This window comes from Pseudopipra pipra, chromosome 4, assembly GCF_036250125.1.
Source record: "Pseudopipra pipra isolate bDixPip1 chromosome 4, bDixPip1.hap1, whole genome shotgun sequence".
Classification (NCBI taxonomy): Eukaryota; Metazoa; Chordata; class Aves; order Passeriformes; family Pipridae; genus Pseudopipra; species Pseudopipra pipra.
This window is the reverse complement of record NC_087552.1, coordinates 58,723,023-58,743,275: the sequence shown is the minus strand read 5'-3', so window position 1 is coordinate 58,743,275 and position 20,253 is coordinate 58,723,023. Positions and strand designations below refer to the sequence as shown.

Here is a 20,253-nt window from a genome sequence, read left to right as displayed (position 1 = left end):
ATTAAAAGAGATCTGTTGATGTGTCTCAATTTTCATTGTATGGCCTCACCACTTTAGCACCTGATGATGCCCCTTTTAACCTATTAACTCTCACAACAGCCTGTAACTTAACCAGCGTAATTTTCACAATTTTCTAGATTTCCTAAAGTCGCAGGAAACACAATGACACTTACTGAATCCCAACCCAGCTTTCTATTTAATCGTGATTCTTTTAATTATGTAATTGAAGTTGCTGACAATTGCTACCCATCTGACAGGGAAATAATGAAACAACTTTTAAATAATTCAGACTACAGAAGAAATACAGGAAGATGTTGAATGCAGATTAGTCAATAGTCTAAGAATAATAGTCACACACATTCTTGTAAAAAATAGCTAGCAGTATATCAATGCAAACAACACTACTACTCTACCACTTGTGGAAAGCAATGTCTTTCACCAGGAATGATATTTCACATGAGGTGGAATATTCTTCTGTTACCATCTCAGGGGGAGAAATGCAGATTATTGCTTCATAAATATAACTTTGCAAAACAAATGTTAACCTACCCAGTTTGCCTTAGCTCAAATTTCATCATGACGTATAAAATCTAGAACACGATCTTTTATCGAGAAGCAAAGGAATCTAAAGTATTTGCAATATAATAAAGATACAGGTCAAATGCTAGCACACAGGTTAAACATTAGGGCTGCATTTTCAGATACATCTAGACTGAAACCAGTCCTTCGGTCACTGTAGATATCTGGAGACTCACCACTTAGTAAGGAGTTCCCATTTATATTTCCCAGATCACTGGGAAATATAAAACTTGGTTTGAGCAGTCAATGCGACATTTCGTCTCCTTACACAGGAGTACATGCTTGAACGTAATATGATTGACACATGACATATAAAAATCTAACTCTGTGAAACTCAGGCTATTTACTTTCCCAATTTTTCTATTGTATTAAAAAAAATAAAATTGAGGACCTCCTTAATCATTTGGTGATTGATCACTAAGCAAACTAAGGTTTTTTGTCCTTTCTTCTCAACTGTATCTTCTTTCCTCTAATTTTCTAATTTCACTCTCCCATCCCAAACACAACAGTTTTATCTGCAAGGAACAAGCCTCCTTTGGGAGCATCATGAAACAGTCACTAAACTGTTCCACTTCATTTTGGTTTGACTTATTTCACTCAACTTCGATCAATATCCCTCCTTCTAACTTTCAAAAGCTGTTTTGTCTGAAAAATATTTGTTTCATATGGCATAACTCATTCTTCCTTAAGTGATTAGTGGAAGGCTAAAAATGTACTCAAATAAAGGTAGATGTCTATCAGAAATAGTCAAGGTTTGTTCATCTACATAGATATACAAAAATCAGTCAAATGCACAAATGGAATCCATTGATCTACTTACAGGCAAATATAAAATAATCAATCTGCACAACAGACTACCATTTTAACATGAAAATACAGATTATTCAGCAGTAGCATAATTTACAGACAAATAATCACTTGATTAGTAATGACTTTTTATTTTTTTTAACATCAAAAGAGACCTACTTGTATCTACGTCAACCTTTCATTATACAGTTGCCTTCTTGGGACACCATAACCATTAAAAGTTATTTATTTGATACATAAAGTCTTTATTTTATATTATTCCTCTTTCTTCACCAAATGTACACACATGCATACACAGATGCACTCAATCTCTCCAAATTAAGTTACTATTTTTGCATTACATGGAACAGGTTTAACTGCTTTGTAAATCTTCATGTTTTAAATAGGTCTGCATGTAATCAGATACATAAATCCTAACAAAATTCACTGAGTATCTCCCATATCTCATTAATATCAAAGGCCAAAGAATTCTGGTCAAAAAGTGTGTCCAACATGGAACAAATAATTTAAAAGTCAAGAGAGAGAACAAAGGTGACTGTGTTATTTCTACATCAGTACACTAATACGAATTTTTTTCATTCCATCATTTTTCAGTCATTCCATCATTTTGTATATTTAATCTTGTTCTATAATGTCATTTTAGGCAATGATTATTCATGTCTTTGCAAATGTCATATTCCAACAGTAAAGCCTAGATTCTCATCCCTAAAGTACGTTAGTGATTAGGCAATGCTTTTCTCTCCTCACCTATACTCAGCTGACCAAGTGTAGCTATTTTTCAGAAACACATTTTGTCATACCAGATTTCTGTCATCTTAAAATGGATTATTTTATCCAGAGCTACATTTTAAAAGCAGCCTGAGCAGGAAGAAGTTGCAGAATGCATGGAGAAAAGCAGGACATTCTGTAGGAAGCTCCTGGTATCCATGCTCTGGGATGCAAACTGGTTAGATGCAGACTTTGCTGCAGGTATCAAATATATGTCACCCACCTTTATTTTTTGTGTTTGTATTTATATTCTGGAAAAAAATACCTCCTTTCCTTTCAAAACATATGTCATTTTGGCCAGCAATGGCCAGGACATCTCTCGATGAATGATCTGCTTCAGATGAATACTCAGCATCTCTTAAGAAACTTCAAATGATGCTCAAAAGCAACTCTATCCTTGCAAAGGATAAACTTCCCTTCTCCTTGCAAGGAGAAACTTCCCTACTTGTTTGCAAATAGTCAATCCCTCAGCCTAAAATGACTATCACTAAGAACATTTTCTTGAAAAGAAATAAAGAATATGAAGTGGAGAATCCAATTATTGTGGGGAAGGGTTCCCACAGAGCAGTGTGGCCAAAAGGAACCCTCTCCAAGTTAGAATGTAAATATAGTGGAGGATCCTGAGCCAGAGAGTAAAATTTTAGTACAGTGGTGTGGTGGGTTGACCTTGGCTGTATGCCAAGTGCCCACCCAGCCGCTCTATCACTCCCCTTCCCAGCGGGACAGGGGAGAGAGTAAGATGAAAACAATCCATGGGTACGGATAAGGCAGTTTACTAAAGTAAAAGTAAAGCAGAAGCTTGCGAGTGCAAAGGCAAAGTGAAAGATAGCAGGGTTTATTCTCTACTTTCAACGAGCAGCGATGGTCGGCCACTTCCAAGGAGCAAGGCTTCAGCATGCGTGACGGTTCCTCAGCAGGCAACCATTAGACAATGAATGCTCCCCTTCTTGCTCCTTGCCTCAGCTTTTATATCTGAGCTGACATCACATGGTATGGAATATTCCTTTGGTCAGTTTGGGTCAGCTGGGCCTACTTGTGTCCTTTCTCAGAATCCTGCCTTCGACTGAGGAAGGAATGTTACAGTGCTGATGCTGTTGTCAGCAGCAGCCAAAACAGCGGTGTGTTATCAACACTCTTCTAGCTACCAATGCAAAGCACAGCACTGTGAGGGCTACTGTGAGGAAATGAACTCCAGCTCAGCCAGACCCAATACAAGTGGGTGACTTCATACTAAAAAGAAATGTTTTGTCTAAGCAGTCCAGAAAATTCATAATGCCTTATCATTTGTGAACTCCCACGTGAAGAGATAGCACATAAGTTATCCTTACAGAAGTCTTTCTCGTAATATTTGTAACATCTCTTAAATAGTCCTCACCATTTTTCACACAACCAGTATCTAAATTCTGAATTGGATACCAGACTGGTATGGATATAAATGACCTGTTCCTCTGTGAGTCAGTTAATCCGGATGTTACAATGCCTTGGAGAAGTCCATGGAAAGCAGTTGATGAAAAGATCTTCATCAACCATTAAGCCCTTCCTCAAAACTCTTAATTAAATTGTCCCATTTTATTCCTATTTGGGTAAAAGCACAATTTACCTGATTTTGACATGAAAGAATGACATTTGCTCTTCTTTACCAAGCACATTACTTTACACTTGTTTGCCATTTGTGCATTGTGTCATTAGACTGTATCATTAGGTAGAAAAACCACTAAAGTAAAAGGAAAGCAAAACAAAATAAAATTTTCAGTTTCAATGCAGTTATGTTAAGGTTAGTCAAGACAGTGTTTCCCGAACATAATTATGCTCCCAAGCCTGGAAGACCCTACTTTTTGAGGGTAGGTGGAGAATAAAGAGATGGTTAGAAGTTTCAGTAAGTTTCGGCCTGTCTTGCATCTAACAAAAATATATATAACAAAAATATATATATAATATATAACAAAAAAACATATATATAATTGCAAACAAAAATATATATATATGTCCAAGAACACATGACCTTATAAATGAGCATACTGAAATTCACACCTCAATTTTTACATCAGTTTGGATCAAGGTTGAATTTAAAGCAGCAACTTAATGTAGTTTTGCATTTGGCCTGAAGTAACTATTCTCTGCTGTGCAATATATAGATACCTCTACAGATTGACTTTTCTTTAGAGACCTTGAATTCAGAATCTCTGTCAAGATTTACAAAGAGGGTTGACAAAACAAACCAAAAGAAAAATGGTAATCCAGTTTGTTCATCTCTGAAGGGAAGAATTATGCTTCTGGAAAGAACCTTAACACCTTTTATCTAGCCATATGCAGCAAACAAACAGTCTAAGTGCACAGGTGCTAATACATTAGATGCCAAAGGAGCTATATGTAATCATTTCTGGTGTGAAAGATTCACTGATGATCACAGGAAAACTAATAATACTATATACCTTGATGCCATGAACTGGCACTGGGATATCAGCATCCACAAACAGAATCTTTTGAGGAATAAAGTAGTTCCCTTGATTCTAAAAGTGTCTGGAGAAAAAAAAAAAAAAAGGACAGACAGGAAATGGACATTTCACCACGTGAAAACTGAATAGCTTACTGAGATCAGTAAGCCGCACAAGCAGCTGCTGAGAAAAGGCAAGGGGACCAGTATTTCTGTGTGGTGCATTCTTCATCTTTCTCTTTGTTGTGGAATTATGCTACATTGGATCCCAAGAAGTCATACAGGAGAGGGAGCAGCATAGGTGAGTCTGTTGGACTTGTAGCACAGCTTCCAGTAGACAGGGAAGGACATTCAAATTAAGATTATTCTCATCAGCCACATGTAGACAAGAAGAAAATTCCCATGCCTCTTGGTGTTTTTTTTTCTTAGAATATATGATGCAATTGAGAATTTCTCAGCGTTACTTCTTTCCCCATATCATTGATTTTCTAAGGGTGACAGTCATACTGCACTCAAGACAATATTTTAAACCTTACTGGTTTTGCTAAAGCCATAAGGGTAACTAAGAGCATGTTAACACAGATGGTTGCAGACAGACCTAACATCTGCTCTGTGCTTTTAAGTATCAGAACTACGAAAAAGGCCACATTTTAGCAGTTAGTGTGACAGAATAGATAAGTGCACTAACATAACTTCTAGACTGGAGGTGACTCCTGTCCATCCAGATTAGATCAAAAATAAAAAAGAAAAAAAAGGATCTTTCTGTGCTTGTACAGAGAAGATACATACCAAGACAGAAAAATACCTCTATTTAAAACTATCTTTATTTACCCTTTTTCCAATTTCCAAATTCTAACTAAAGCAAAAAAATTCTCTATTTACTCACAAAAAATGACTTTGCAACCAAATATGTTTATTGATAACTGCAAGTGAACTAGTCTTTTCTTTCCATCATAGTAAAAGAAACTAAGGATCAAATATTCCTATCTAGCCTTGATAGGCTATTGAGCTGAAAGACGTATAGAGACCAGTGTGTCCTACTAGCCAAAAGACATGGAGTTCATGGGACATTCATATGCCAGAAATGATGTTTTTATCTGAATAAGATAAAAAGATAATATTTGGAAGATAACTACAAGCTCTGGAAACTGTTAGAGATTAGTTTGAGGAAAAGGGGAGGAATAAGAGGGTCTAAAATAGATTGCAACATTGGATGCACTCTATTCACAAGCAAAAGAAAAACATTTCTGCATGAGGTGTTACACTTCAAAATATAATCAATGCATGATGTAGGAAGAGACAAAAAGTTTGTCCTTTCAAAGACTTCGATTTATGCAGTCCCCTAATGCTTACAAAGTTGCACACACATGTTTATATAATCTCTCTGCATAGCTACCACTTGGCAGCTATTCTGGACACACAAATGCAAAGTGAATCCTTCATTTTGCCATCTCTCCCCTCCAAGATTCTGGTGAATGAATTTCCTCTAGGCCTGGTGCTGTTGCTTTACTGCTCTGATCCATTGCTTCAGTTTGATCTCCTTCCTCTCCTCCCCTTCCACCTGAGGAATAAAACAAAAGCTTTGGAGCAAAGCTGCCCAGTGGCAAAAGTTTCAGGCAAGGAAGTTGGAGGGAAGATATTGATTAGTATCAAACCATTTTCAAAGTAATGGAAGGAGAGGCAAAGGAGAGTTTCATTCTCTTCTAGTAAAAGTTGTATTGATTCAATTCTGTCCTTATAACTGAAACAGCTTGCTGGCTCCCGTGAAGCCAGCTTTCTTTCCATTCTGGTCTCTTGTCCTGCTTATTGGAAAGTGGAGAATGGATAAAGCAGAATAACGTAGTCCCTAGTCAGGGACACAGGATAAGATCAGGTTCCTCTCTGTCCTGGCAATTGCTGAACACTGTAATAAAACTAAGCAGATTGACTGGATTCTCCTGTTTTCTCATGGAATCATGGGGGCAAGTCAAGCTCTTCTTCATCATAACTTCCTTGCTATGTAATGTAAAGGCAGGCGGTCGCCCACCATACCACAGTAATGCATCATTACGACCTCACTAAAATCAGTGAAGTTATAACAAGTTAGCAATTAAGGATTTTTCCTTTAGCTGTTTTCTCTGTGCTTCATTGGCAAACATCAGGCATGCTGCCCTTTCTTTCAGTGATATTCACAATATAAGTCCCTAACTATGGGAGTATATTTGTTTCAGCATATGGCCCATGACGTGCCTCCATGTGGTAGACGGGGAAGACTCATTACTCATTTTGGTTTCTGGATCAACACTGACAGTTCAAATGTGGTCCTCCTTGGATATAAACAGAAAAGCTTTTCTTGCATTCAGTAGGTGAACAACAAACTATTAATTTGTTGACTTAGAACACCCTATAAAATATTCCTTAATCATTTGGGCAGAATTCTTGTTTAATGGTAATGGCAGTACCCCAACATAGAAGAGTTGAATAGCATAGATCAGCTTCAGGGAAACTGGAAATCCCCTGAGTCACTGGAGTTATTCACACTGCAGTTACAAATATATCAACTGTACCTGATAATGTTTAATCTTTTTACATCTAGGTACTACTGAGTGAAATTATTATATTATCATGTGAAGACCTGCCATGACACTGTTGGGTGTTATACTTCAATTGATATATCATCTTGAACATACTATTCATATTAAAATCAGATTAATTTGTATCAGGGGGATTTTTTTGTAAAAGGGCAATTTAATATAGTTGACATCACATGAAACCATTTCCCACAAACTTAATGACAATACCATTCTATGAGAAATCAAGAAAGGGATCTAACTCTACATATGCTAAAAAAGCAATATTGCATTTAATATTTTTTCCTATCTGTTATCATATGTAATAAATTTGAAGCAAACCTATAACTATGACAATTTTTTTAGATGTCACAAATGCTATACATTCAGAGCATTAAAAAACGCAAAGGTGAGCAATGCCGAGGGGTAAATTAACCATTGTTTAGAACTGAAAAAGTAATTCCATAACCAATGCATTATATAGTAACAAAGCAAATATTATAGATTCTTACCACATACACTTTGAAGGATGATATATTTCAATAGTTCAGTAACTATATAAGTGCTGTCTTAAAGATTTCAAATTCTTTCAGCTCTCTGAACAATTTTATGAGGTGATGATGTGAATCTACATCCATCAAAGATCCTATTGCATGATGAAAAGTTAATGTTTCAGAAAACTGGAGTGGTCTCCTCGGCTGTGTGATTATGACTGAAAGCAGTTACACAGCAAAAAAGGATTAGTTTGGACTCACATGAGCAAACATACTGACAAAAGCAAGTATTTTTTGAGAAAGGGCTTCAGTGAGTGAATAGTTTTTGTTTACTATAGCAGTCCACACTAGGTATTTTGTGAAAAAGTTGAAAAGTCGACAGCAAAACATCTCAGCAACAATTAATTGAAAGGGCTTATTTCTACAAAATGTGAAAACCCCCTCACTTTGTATAGACAAAATATCCTAATAAATTAATGTGAAGCTCTCTTTGGAAGTAGATGAAATGATATGACCTGTATGGTAGAGAACAGAAAATTCTGAGCAAACAAATGAGAATTTTTAAAACATATATGCATTATATATATTTTAAATACCCACGTTTAGTGTTGGCATCTATGCCTTTTTTTGAAATGTGTAGAGCAGGCTTGATCCTAAAGCTTGTTCTGTAGGAATAGCATATTGCATGAAACAGATTTTTAAAACACAGATACTGATTGAGAACAAAACTCTAATTGCATCATAAATCAGAAGAGCAAAGCGTTCTGTAAATATGAACTGAACTACCAAGTTCAGTATCAGAGAGCAGCTTTCAAAGGCAACTGACAGGTGTTATGTTCACTATTTTCAATTTTTCTAATAAACATCCACTCACAGACAATTGTAAATTCACTGTAAAATATAAATCTTATGCGAGCATCTACTTCTGTTTTCAATAACAAAATAAAACCAGCAGAAACAAACTAGGATTTTTAGTCTGTTATTTTCACTTTTTTCATTTCACAGCTTTCTTTTATAGCTGATGCTCTAAGTCTATTTTAGCATATCAGACACCACACCTACAAACAGCACAAACTGTGAGTGACCACTTTACCTTCTGAAAAATCAATCAGTCCCAGCAAATGAAGCAGCTTCAGAGATGCAAATATAATCACAACAATACCCACTGTTTGCAGTCCCTCCGACTCCCACTCGAGAGTCAACATTCTTCCAACAGGCAAATCATTCCAGTCTTCACACCGGTTTGCAATCAGAGGGAAATTGGAAGATTTTACCAAGAGTTTGCTTTGAAGAAAGTTGCAGGGGTGTAAAGCAGCACTATACTGAGCTGTGGCGATTCACCAGCCACTGCAGCTGAGACAAAATATTAGATAAAGCCCTGCATCTCATGCTTCTCTAAGCTTTTGATTTCATCAGTAGCGAGTCCTCTTAGAAGGCTGAGGTGGACCACGAACCCCTGGGTATGACATTGTATCCGTCAAGCAGTGTTACTTAGAGCTGCTGGAGGAACATCTGTGTCGGAGCAGGAGACTTGGCTGTGTCAGTGCCAAGAAGAAACGCGCTCTGGAAACTTGCACTAGGGAGCACACTGCTATCAGCACTGCACTCCACTGCTTCCAGACCCAGGCTTTGCAATTCTCCCCAGCTTCTCTTGGCACAGTTTTTGTTAAGTTTGAGAAATGACAGCTTGCTAAAGACACGCATCTGTTTTCACGTGTGCTAAATGCTGCATATCAGAAAACTACTAATCTCTGTGTTAGATAGAATAATGTTCAGAGAAACACTGTCCCTTCCTCTTCTTAAGCATCACCAGAATCTAATTAGATTCTATTCTCACTGAAAGTGAGAATAGAAATTAAAGAAATACACATCAGCATCATAGTGCCTCCAGCTAGCAAAATATAGTGCTGTCAGGGAGACATGCACTGTTCAAACCCCTGGTCCGTAACCAGGAAGAATGTATTCTTTATTGATTGAGAAACAAAGGAGTGCTTTTGTGCCTCAGGATGTGAACTTAGAAGTGCTGAACCCCAAACTCTGATACACATGAATGGGTATTAGGCATTTTGCACAGCTCCTGAGAAGATCTTGCCCAGGCTATGCATCAGGGGAAAAAGAATCCCAGTTGATTTATTGGACAGTCTGTATAAAACTAATTGTCCTGTGTTTATTAATGTGATTACCAAGATGATACCCATTGTGAAAAATAGGCTTTGAAGAATATTTATGCAGCATATGCATAAATAAGGTTATACCTTAATGCTTGTTCTTGTTTCCGATTCTAATAATTTAAATAAATCCTAATAAAACCTGTCCACTTGGTATACAAGGCAATAGAATAAAGTGAAGGGAAGTCTCAGAAAAAAAGTAATTTTAGGCACCCTTATTTCTAAAGACATATGTTATAACTCTAAAAGGAATCTCATAAATGATATCTGGTATCAACCACTCATCTTAGGTTGCTAAATCCCTTGGATTAGAAAAAAAAATTTACTAATTGTTGAGAAGCTCAGATACTTTTAATTTTGTTCAGAAAGTCATTAGAATTTCAAATTATCATAAACCAAATTGTAACATTGACAATCTATTATTTATGGCCTACCAGGTAGAGAAAGAAAAATGTAATCTACAATTTACTATAAGCTTCTTTTGTTTTTCTTTGAAGGCTATCTGCACTGAATTACAGTAACTAACTAGACCCACAGATTTTTCCATACAGGCAGGAATACAGAATCTCCATATTTTTATTCATTCATAAAATCACATGTGTACTTCAGTTATTTTAGGTTATATCTGACCAATATATAAGAAAGAATATTCTTTGATTTTACTCTTCTGGGTATTTAGTACTAGAACGTCATGAGTTTTGTATTATTTACTTACACTCTCAATCTGAATGTCAGTTCATTTCCTATTAATCTGTAAAGCTAAAACAATGTTCAAGAGGAAAGCAGAGTAAAAAATCAAACCAAATACACTATCCCAAATTTGTACTTTCCAAATATGTCATTACCTTCGCCACATATTCTACATTAACTATCCAATAAATTTTCCTGTTAAGTTCTATTCATTTTAAAAGTAACTTTTTGTTTCCTCTTTACAGTTTCTAGCCATTCCATTCTCCTTTTAAGGCTCTTACATGTTCATCTTAACTCATTCTCATGTCTGACTTCTATTTTTTTCCTTGAGTTTATTCCTATTCACTTTTTATTTTTTCTCAACTTTGTGTTCTTTTTATCAAATGATGGATGTTTACAATACTTCCAGCCTTAACATGATCCCAGGATGGGACCTTTGACCCATATTCTTTTACAGGCATTACAGAAACAATAATCCCAATATAACACAAAAAAATCATGCTATAAAGGTGAAAGAGGCCTTACTTATTGTTAATAAATGGTATCAGGGAAACTATTAAAATGGAGAAACCTATAAGTCTACATTTTCCCTTAATGCAGCACATTCAAGCTACCTTGCATTTTTGAGTTGCCTACTTTTGGAGCAGAGGCCCTTCTACTCCACCTCTGAATGTGCCAACCCAGTCACAGAAAGCCACTCAGCAAGAAGTGGTCCCAGCCACAGCCAGGGTTTTGTTTTCTGCTTTCACACAAGAAGACCTGGATCTCTTAAAAAAATAAAAGAGACAGAGATTATGAACTTGATGAGTTTTAAGGGCCAAGTGTACCTGGACACCAAATGAGTTATGGAAGAATTTTTAAGTTAAAAAATAACATCCATTTCAATTAATGTAACATTACTGACTTCAAAGATTACCTCCTTAAAAAAGCAGTAGACTTTTCCTATTGTTTCTCATGATAGTTCTCCAAGTTAGGGGAACCATACTTTGTCAATCTCCAAGCCTTAGCTCTAGAAATTAAAGCAGTAAGGATAAGAAACTATGTGGAAAGGAAAAAAGAAATTATATGTGAAATCTTTCCTGCAATACACCATACAACAGAACAAAACAATGCTACCTCTAGAGCTGAGTTCTTCTGGAAGTGATTCAATTAAAAAAATTCTACCCCTCAAAACATTTGAAAATTAAATCAATCTCGAACAAGGAGACAACAAAATTCTGTTACATATAGGGCACCTCTTTGTGTTCTGATCCCCTCTTAAATTAATAGGAAGTTGTAATTTCTCTCTCACACTTCATATTTTGTTCAATTATTTAAAAATAAATACTCATGTGATACACCCATGTGGTGTGCCCCTATTGATACAAATTTTAAAAGCTGTTCAAAGGACAAGAGGGCATGGTCTTAAGATGTGTCAGGGCAGGTTTAGCTTGAATATTAGGAAAAAAATTTTTACAGAGAGAGTAATCAGACACTGGAATGGGCTGCCCAGAGAGTTGGTGGATTCACTGCCCCCGGAGGTTTTTAAGATGAGACTGGATGTGGCACTTAGTGCCATGGTCTAGTAACCATGGCAGTGTTGGATCAAGGGTTGGACTTGATGATTTCAAAGGTCTTTTCCAACATGGTCAATTCTATGATTCTACAAAAGAAAAGGAATTTTTCATCAAAAGGATAGAAAAGGAAAAACTGTCTTTTACACAAAACACTGAAACCACGGGGTGACAGCTTGTACTATCCAAGCATTGCTCCCTAATTCCAGCTTTCATTTTTGACTTTGCAATGCATTCTGGTGGTGATTGAGCAATATATTTAAGTTTGCACAAACTTCCCTGTGATTCTTCACTAGGTTGGATGGGGGAAAAAAGAAGTACTAGAAAGTGCTAGGAAGCTATCCTATCTAAACATAAAATTCCACTGGCCTTGAATTCCTCTCCACAAAGATCTGAAGCAGACAAGGAAGGAGAGCCAGCAGGGTAGCCCTGTATATTAGATTGTTTAGAGCTTAATGACGGTGACAATAGGGTTGAGTGTCTATGGGTAAGAATAAGGGAGAAGGCCAAGAAGGGAATCTGTTATAAACCATATGACTAGGATGAAGAAGCAGACAAAATATCCTATAGGCAGCTGAGAGAATCTCATGATTACTAGTCCTTGTTCTAATGGGGGACTTTAATTTACCAAATGTCTTCTGGAAATACAACACAGCAGAGAGTAGACAGTCTAGTAGGTTCCTAGTGTGTGGAAGACAGTTTCCTGACATAGCTGGTGAGGGAGTCAATGAGGGGATATGCCTCACTGGACCTGCTGTGTGTGAACTGGTGGGTAATATGGTGCTTGGATGCCGTCTTGGGCACAGCCATCACAAAATGGGAGTTTTCAGTTCTCAGAGAATTTAGGAGGGGGTCAGCAGAATGGCTAGCTTGGACTTCTGGAGGGCAGACACTGGCTTGTTTAGGGGACTGGTTGAGAGAGACCCTTGGGAGGCAGTCCTGAAGAGAAAAGGAGTCCAGGAAAGCTGAGTGTGCTCTAAGGAGGCAGTCTTACAGGAGCAGGCTGTTCCCCATGTGCCAAAAGATGAGCCGCTGGAGAAGAACATCGGCCTGGTTGTGCAGAGAGCTTTGGCTGGAAGCACAGATGCTAAGTCAGTTCTGAACCAGATAGAGTAGTATGCCTAAATTAGAAGAACAATCCCATTCTGGAGCCCTAACATTCTTCCATAAACAATCCCAAGCAATAACTGGTTGCCCTAAGCATTGTAAATAGAATAATTTATGTGTGGAATGCAAATAATATAAAAAAGATACCTTAAATATGACAGTGTATTAGGTACTATGTAAATATTGGAACTGATTGCTGAAGGCTGGTAGAATACCACCAATTTTCCCTTACTTCTTGAAAGAAGAAAAAAATACTCAGAAATATAAAGCTTAGATATGGGAAATTAAATTTTAATAATTTCAAAGTTGACTAAGAGCAGAGAAGATCTGCCATTTGAAAACAAATAACATTCCACCTAATTTAATAAATCAAAAGAAGTAGCAAATGCGTAACACACAAGATGCTAGGAACTGAACAATTAAGGAATAAAACATTTTGAAATCCTAAAAATACCTAAATAATAATTCAATGTTTAGTGTATTAGAGTATAAAAGTTCCCTATAATTTTATATGATTACCTAGTTCTTTCAAAATTATCTGATATTATCATACTTTTTATATATATATTGCTAAACTAGTTTAATCACAGTCAACTCTTAGTTTTTGACTATAACCTACCATTGTAATTAGCACAATAAAACTATGTATATTTTCTTTTAATTGTTTTAGTCCTCATAATTTTTATTTACTTTTATTTTAATGCCTACAAGAAGATTTTATTGTCATTTATAAACTCCTAATCTTTTCAATTTCTTCTGACTCTTACAGAGAGCCTACCTGATCCCAAACACATTGATGTGGTTTATGTCTTTTCACTATATTTTAACATCTGCTTGTAAACAGTATCAGTCTTCTCTAGCTTTTCTCTTTATACTTATAATGATTTTCATTTCTGTGCAGACATTCTGGATTTGCTGTTGTCTAATGTACAGTGGGGCTGATCAAAATGGAACAGTTTTCAAGGCAAGGATGTATGCATTAATTGGCTTGAATTATACTGCTTTCCTAGGTGATGAAATATGCACAGCATTGTAACTAATTTATGCATGAGTGTGTGTGCGTGTATGTATGTGGATGTGTGTCTTAATTGGCTAGCAGTAATAGTTCATTAGATTCTATTTGATATTTTCCCCCAATGTATCTGAAAAGGGAAACTGCAGATGAGTTAGAAATAGAAACAAAATTTGGAAGTATTAATTAGCTGCCCTTCTTTCTGTACTCTCTTCTTCCAGAGGGACATGTCAGTCATCCAGAAGAGAATGAAACTGTCAAATAAACACAGAAAGGGCACCTACGTACAGGTCAGACAAACTGCTTATCTTCAGCTTCTTGTTTGTGTCACATCTGAGCTTATTAGGAAAGTTATCTGGTAGAAAATGAACTTAATCTCTTATTAGTAAGCCAGTAAGAAATCTGCTTACAGGCAATAATATATAGTTTTCTACAAAGAAAAGTTCATATCTTTGATCTGCAGAAGAAAACTGTGTCCATGGGAAAGCATTTCAAGAACCAGGAGAAGCAATTAATTCACACATATGCTTTCAAGAATTACTGTCAAGGCAAAAGAATTCATATATTTTGAATGCAACACCTCTTGTGTAGGCTGCTACAGCTAATCACAGAACATCATGTAATTTTCATAAAATAATTAGAAAAATGAGGCTAATGTATGGAATCATAGTGTTCATCTTGTCAGCACTGCAGCTATTGAAGAGCAAAATATTGCAGTAGCAGATTACTTATTCAACCAAAATTGCAGGGAAACTTTTGGTAGCTAGAAGAGCAAGGTAGAGTGTAATTACCCAAGATTAAATTTCTCAGGCTTCATATATCATCTTTAATATTTACACTAAGTGCCCTAGATCTTTAATGACTAGAAGAAAATATAGGTTGAGAAATAAAAAATTCAGCACCTGTACAGGCAAGATAAGATTCACTGGTTTGTAATCAAGGGAGAAAATACACTACCTAAGCTTCTGAAGGTTTGAGCTCATAAGTAAATTACAGTAAAATAATATCACAGCTAAAGCTATATAAAGTTGATTTACGCATTTTAGTAGTCTGGTTTAGGCTATAGTGTGGGATTTCATTACTTTTTCCCTCTCTTCATTTTCACCTTCTGACTCTCACTTGCTCCTAAGAAGCTTTTGTTCTTGCTTTGATCTAAATCAAAGGACTGATGCCACTACTGATCTGAAAACAAGAGTTGAAAAGAGTCCCACAAGAAAACCATTACCAACTTCCCCCTGCAACACAACAGCTATAGGTGTTTTCATTTGTCTAAAAAACTAATTTATATAGCATGTTATAAAAATATGCTTAAAATAGCTAGTGTGCAAGTGGCTTGTAAATTAAATGGCATGTCCATGGGAGTAACAATAGCATTTTAATTTATTAAGCTTTAGCAAAGCATTACAGAGCAGCTATATGTTTCCTAAACAAGGTTAAATTACATTTAGTAATAGACAGTAATCAAATTCTGGTTTGTTTTACTGCAAAGCCCACTAGCTTGTTTGACAAATGAAATTATCTCTAAATTATGTGACTGTGTCTTCAGCCTACAGACTTGTTTTTCTTTTTACATTAAATCATACTTGCTGCAGCAGGAATTGTCACTACCAAATTTTTAAGCATAAATGTATGTCTGCACAGGAGAAGTGCAGCATAATGGAACTATGATGGGCCTGTCACACCTAACTACTTAATTAGCTGTAAAGACCTACCTTCCTAAGCACTAAGATGTGTTTTTTCTGCTTATAACAAAACACAATTTTTTGCCTATGCAACCCTCGTCTTCTTCAGTCTTTTGGAACTAAAATGCTAATAGCAATGTCTGACCTGCTGATTTTCTTCTTTCACTACTATTTTTGTAATTATACACTGAAGCAAGAGGATGCCATTATCAACCACTTTATTTATGCAAACAGGGAACTACTGGGAGGCCTACAGTTCTAGCTGGTAGAAACGATGGAACAGAGTACAGCATTCACAGCTCTATATTCAGTCATTTTCTGTTAACCAAATTATGAGTATATCCACTTATGCTTGCCCATACATCTAGGAAGCCATGTCTTTATGGACTGTGCAGTTAGATGACCTCAGATGAGTTCCTAAAGAAAGGGAAAGGTGTTTTCTGTGGTGATGGATGAGAAAACGAATTATGTATGCTAGTAATAAAAGCTAATATTCTAGTAACCAACAGGAATAGTCATCATCCAAGCCTCCAAAGCAAACATCTATCAATTTAAAATCCTCAACTTATCCTGCACAACACCTCTGTTTCAAAACTGGTGTTTGGTTCAATGAATAGTTAGCAACTAAAGAAAAAAATAAGTGTATTATTAACCACAATCATAAGACCATCACTACTGTGATGATACAAGCTCTTTTCTTGAGAAGCACCTGTGTTTCTCTGATATAGAATAACCCATATACAAAAAATGTTCTGTTTCTCTCCTTGGCTTTTCAAAAGGTGAAGTACTGTATTTTTGCCATAGCAACAGGAAAGTATTATAAATGAAGCCTGAAGTGGCTGACATATTTCTACTTTTGATGCACTTGTTAAAAGATGAGTGTATCTGTCCTATAAAGATGAGCTACAATAAATTAACCCATATTACACAGCTGCAGCACATTCAAGAAACATTAAAAAAACCTGCTGTAATCCTGATTTTGTCCCTTAGGTGTATATAATAAGACTTATACTATATATAAAATATGCACAGATTTGACCACAGATCCGCAACACGCGGTTACCACTGAGAATTATGTAATATTCAGAATTAGTCCACAGCACCAGCTTATATATTATTGTCTCATTTATTAACAACTTCTCAAGCATGTAATTGTTTATTGTTTTATTTATCACTGAAAAAAGAAAAATAAAAAAAAGCATTTACCAGATGATGCCATACCTGGATTACCGTGCCCAGTTTCTAGTATAAGGGAGACATGGACATCCAGGACAAAGCCAGTGAAGGGCCTGAAAAATACCTAAGGGACCCAAGCACCTCTCCTATGAAGAGAGGCTGAAAGAGATGGAACCGATCAGCCTGGAAAAAAGAAGGCTCATAGAGAACCTCATCAAATGTATATCAACACCTGATGGGGTTGCAAAGAGGATGAAGCCAGGGTCTTTCCAGTGGTGCCCAGCATCAGGACCAAAGACATCCTTGGAGATATTAAAAAACCATCTGGACACAGTACTGGGCATCAGGCTGTAGGTGGCCCTGCTTGAGCAGGGCTGTGGGACCACAGCCTTCAGATACCCCTCCCACCTCAACCATTTTGTGATTCTGTGATTTACATCCCTTTCAATAACATTTTAGAACTTCCTTTCCTAAGCAGAACCTTTTTCACCTGATCTAGTTTTTCATATTATACAATTTGATTCCTTTTTATGGACAATAATTTTAGAGTTAAATCTAATTTCAAGTACACTTCAGAATAAACCTTTTAGGGCCAGATCTCTCCATGCTTCTGGACACTTTTCTTTGGTGTAGGGCCTGAAGAGGTTCACTTCTGATAAATGGTACGAGTAGCAACAAAGGAAAATGAACAAGGATACAGGGATATAAATGCATATAATCCCCATACTGAAAGGTAAAGGAGCTTTTTTTTTTTTTTGCCTTTTTTTTTTTTCATTCAGAGATTTCACTCTGGGAATCTCAGAGGCTTCTAATGCCTTATAATCCCACCATTAAAAGTATAAGTTAGGTAGAGTATTAATAGTTCAGGAAATTTAAAGCTTTTGTGAGTTAGACTCCCATTTTTTTCACAAAAGAGAGAGAGGGAAAAAAACTTATTGGGGAGGAGTTGAAAGAACTGGCAAAACTTGGATGTTTCTCAGCTCCTAATACAATTTTTTCTTGGCTTACAGCCCTAATCCAGTGTAAAAACCTACACTGATATCTGAGGATCCATGTAATGCAATGAAAAATTTTCTGCTACAGCAATTTTGCTGTTCTGGCAATCTGGAAAGCAGCATCAGGATAAAACCAAACCCTGAAAGAAGCAATGAGCTTACAATGCCTTATCACTTAAGTAAGTAAAAGGAACGTTACAGATTTTCCCTGAGGAATCACTAACATCCAACTAAGCACAGTATCATGAGACTCTTGTAGATGCTGAAATGAGGGAAGCAACAAAATACAGAAGTACACTATCTTGAACCTTCAACAAATCTTTAGACACCACTTTAGAGTGTGTTATGCTGCTGCAGGGATCAAATCTTTTCTTCTCCAGTAGCTTTGCAGGGTTTACCACACCCTCTATATGGTCCACGTTTATAGCTTAGATGAGCAGATATTCCATTATGCACAGCAGGTTTGTGGGTCATGAGAAATTCACTTTCACATGCTTCTTGACATGCATGTGGTCATACCCAAATTCCACAGTGAGATGCCTTCATATCTTCCTTATGATAAACCAAAATGATTTGGAATTGGATGGATTTTTAAGCCATTTAAAAGCCATTTTCAGCCATTTTTAAGATGAAGAATATTTTTACTGTCATTAATACTTCAGGAATAATTTCCCCCCAATAATCACCTGTGCACCAGGCTATGAATTTTAATTTCTTTAATCTCCTCAGAAGCAATTTCCCTAGCTTTCCAATCATGCTGCTCTTTTCTGAACTCACTCTAATTAGGCAAAACACTTACATGGAAAAAAATTAGTAACTAGTTTTTAGGTAGAGTTCAATTAGATGAGCCAGACTGTCTAATGGCAAACCAACCATAGCCTTAGCATTTCATTAACAACCTCCTCTTATAAAAATATTAAATATTTAATAACATTTTGTCTTTTTTATTTTTCAAAAGCAAATAAACTTCAGCATCTCTTTCCCTTTCACAAGCTTGTATTTCAGTTGAGGTAGCCCAAGAGTGTGCCCAGACCTCAGCCCTCATTGCAAATGATGCTTGTTTTGGGTAATGTGTATTTTCAAACTTATTCTTAGAGATTATTCTTTGCTAATAGGGACAGTAACACATGCTGTCATTCACTGAAGCACATCGAGGATAATTAGGCTGTTCCAAGGCTGCTTGAACAGGTCTGGCAGTTTGTTGCCCTGTCCCTAGCATGTTCCTTCTCGACTTGCTTTGGTGCTTATCTGATACTGTGTGAGCTTTCACAGATAATGTTAAGTCAGACAAAATAAAATTTGACAAAGAAATCAAACAAGCAAAAAGCGGAGACCGCCCACAAGGTACTTTGCAAGCAGTGCTCTTTTCACTTTTGAGTACTGATGTCAAGGTTGTAGTCCAAGACTAGCAATGCTAGTCCAAGACACAGCAATGCACTAGCAATGCTGTGCAGGCTCAGGAGAATAAAAGCCAGACTGTAATGGTGAAAGACTAGGTAAGCCAAGAAATAAACCCTGGGCAGGTTTTAGCTGACATAACCAGCACAGAGATATTGCAAGAAGTAGTCAAAACTTGCTGTCATACCAGATGGATGCAAAAAGAAGCAGCAGCCAAGCAGCGACAGCATTCCTTACTTAGGATCAGAGATACACAGACCCTACGCTCACATGCAATAGGAAAAAACTACAGTTCAGTCCAACTTTGTATGTTCAACATGTTTTATGATTAATCCTGATTTACACTTCTTAACATAAGTATACAGGATATGCTCATAGGACTAGTACCTCGGAAAGATATTCCTTAGATTTTTCAATTTGTATTCTGGATGAAGGAATAAGTTAAGTTTATATTATAGGATATTCAGCCAGTCAGTAAATTCTCTTGGTGAATTCAAGTCTAGTACACTTTTTCTTCTTAGTAAATTACACTGTCTAATTTACCAGAGAGATACATAAGGTATCTGCTCTGAGTCACAAACTAATACAATGCAGTGTCTGTCTTGCTCCTTCACTGCCAGAAGGTTGTTTTCCTTCCCTTTTAATTGTTTGGGGGGAAAGGGAATGCAACTGCAGTAAAGGTTAAGCAATACTTGCTGCCTTATTTGTTGAACTGAGTTTCTCTTTTAGCAGAGAGAGGGAATTACTGGTCCCCAAAGAAGTTTCTCAGTGGTATTAAGTTAAGAACTATAAAGCTTTTTATTGTAGGTGGAGAAGAAATGTTAAAATAGTTAAACAATTT

The 20,253-nt window shown here is 36.5% G+C and overlaps 1 protein-coding gene across 9 annotated transcripts in view; it reads right to left on the bottom strand.

Moving 5' to 3' along the window:
* KCNIP4 (potassium voltage-gated channel interacting protein 4) overlaps positions 1-20,253 on the bottom strand; it is a 405,894-nt gene that overhangs the window by 92,568 nt on the left and 293,073 nt on the right. The window contains exon 1 of one of the 9 annotated variants that reach the window (XM_064653111.1): positions 8,725-9,197. The exons of the other annotated variants lie outside the window; for them this stretch is intronic. Coding sequence (XP_064509181.1) covers positions 8,725-8,836 — 112 coding nt within the window. The 5' untranslated portion in view covers positions 8,837-9,197. Of the gene's footprint in view, positions 1-8,724; positions 9,198-20,253 lie in introns of those variants that run through there. 9 annotated transcript variants of the gene reach the window in all.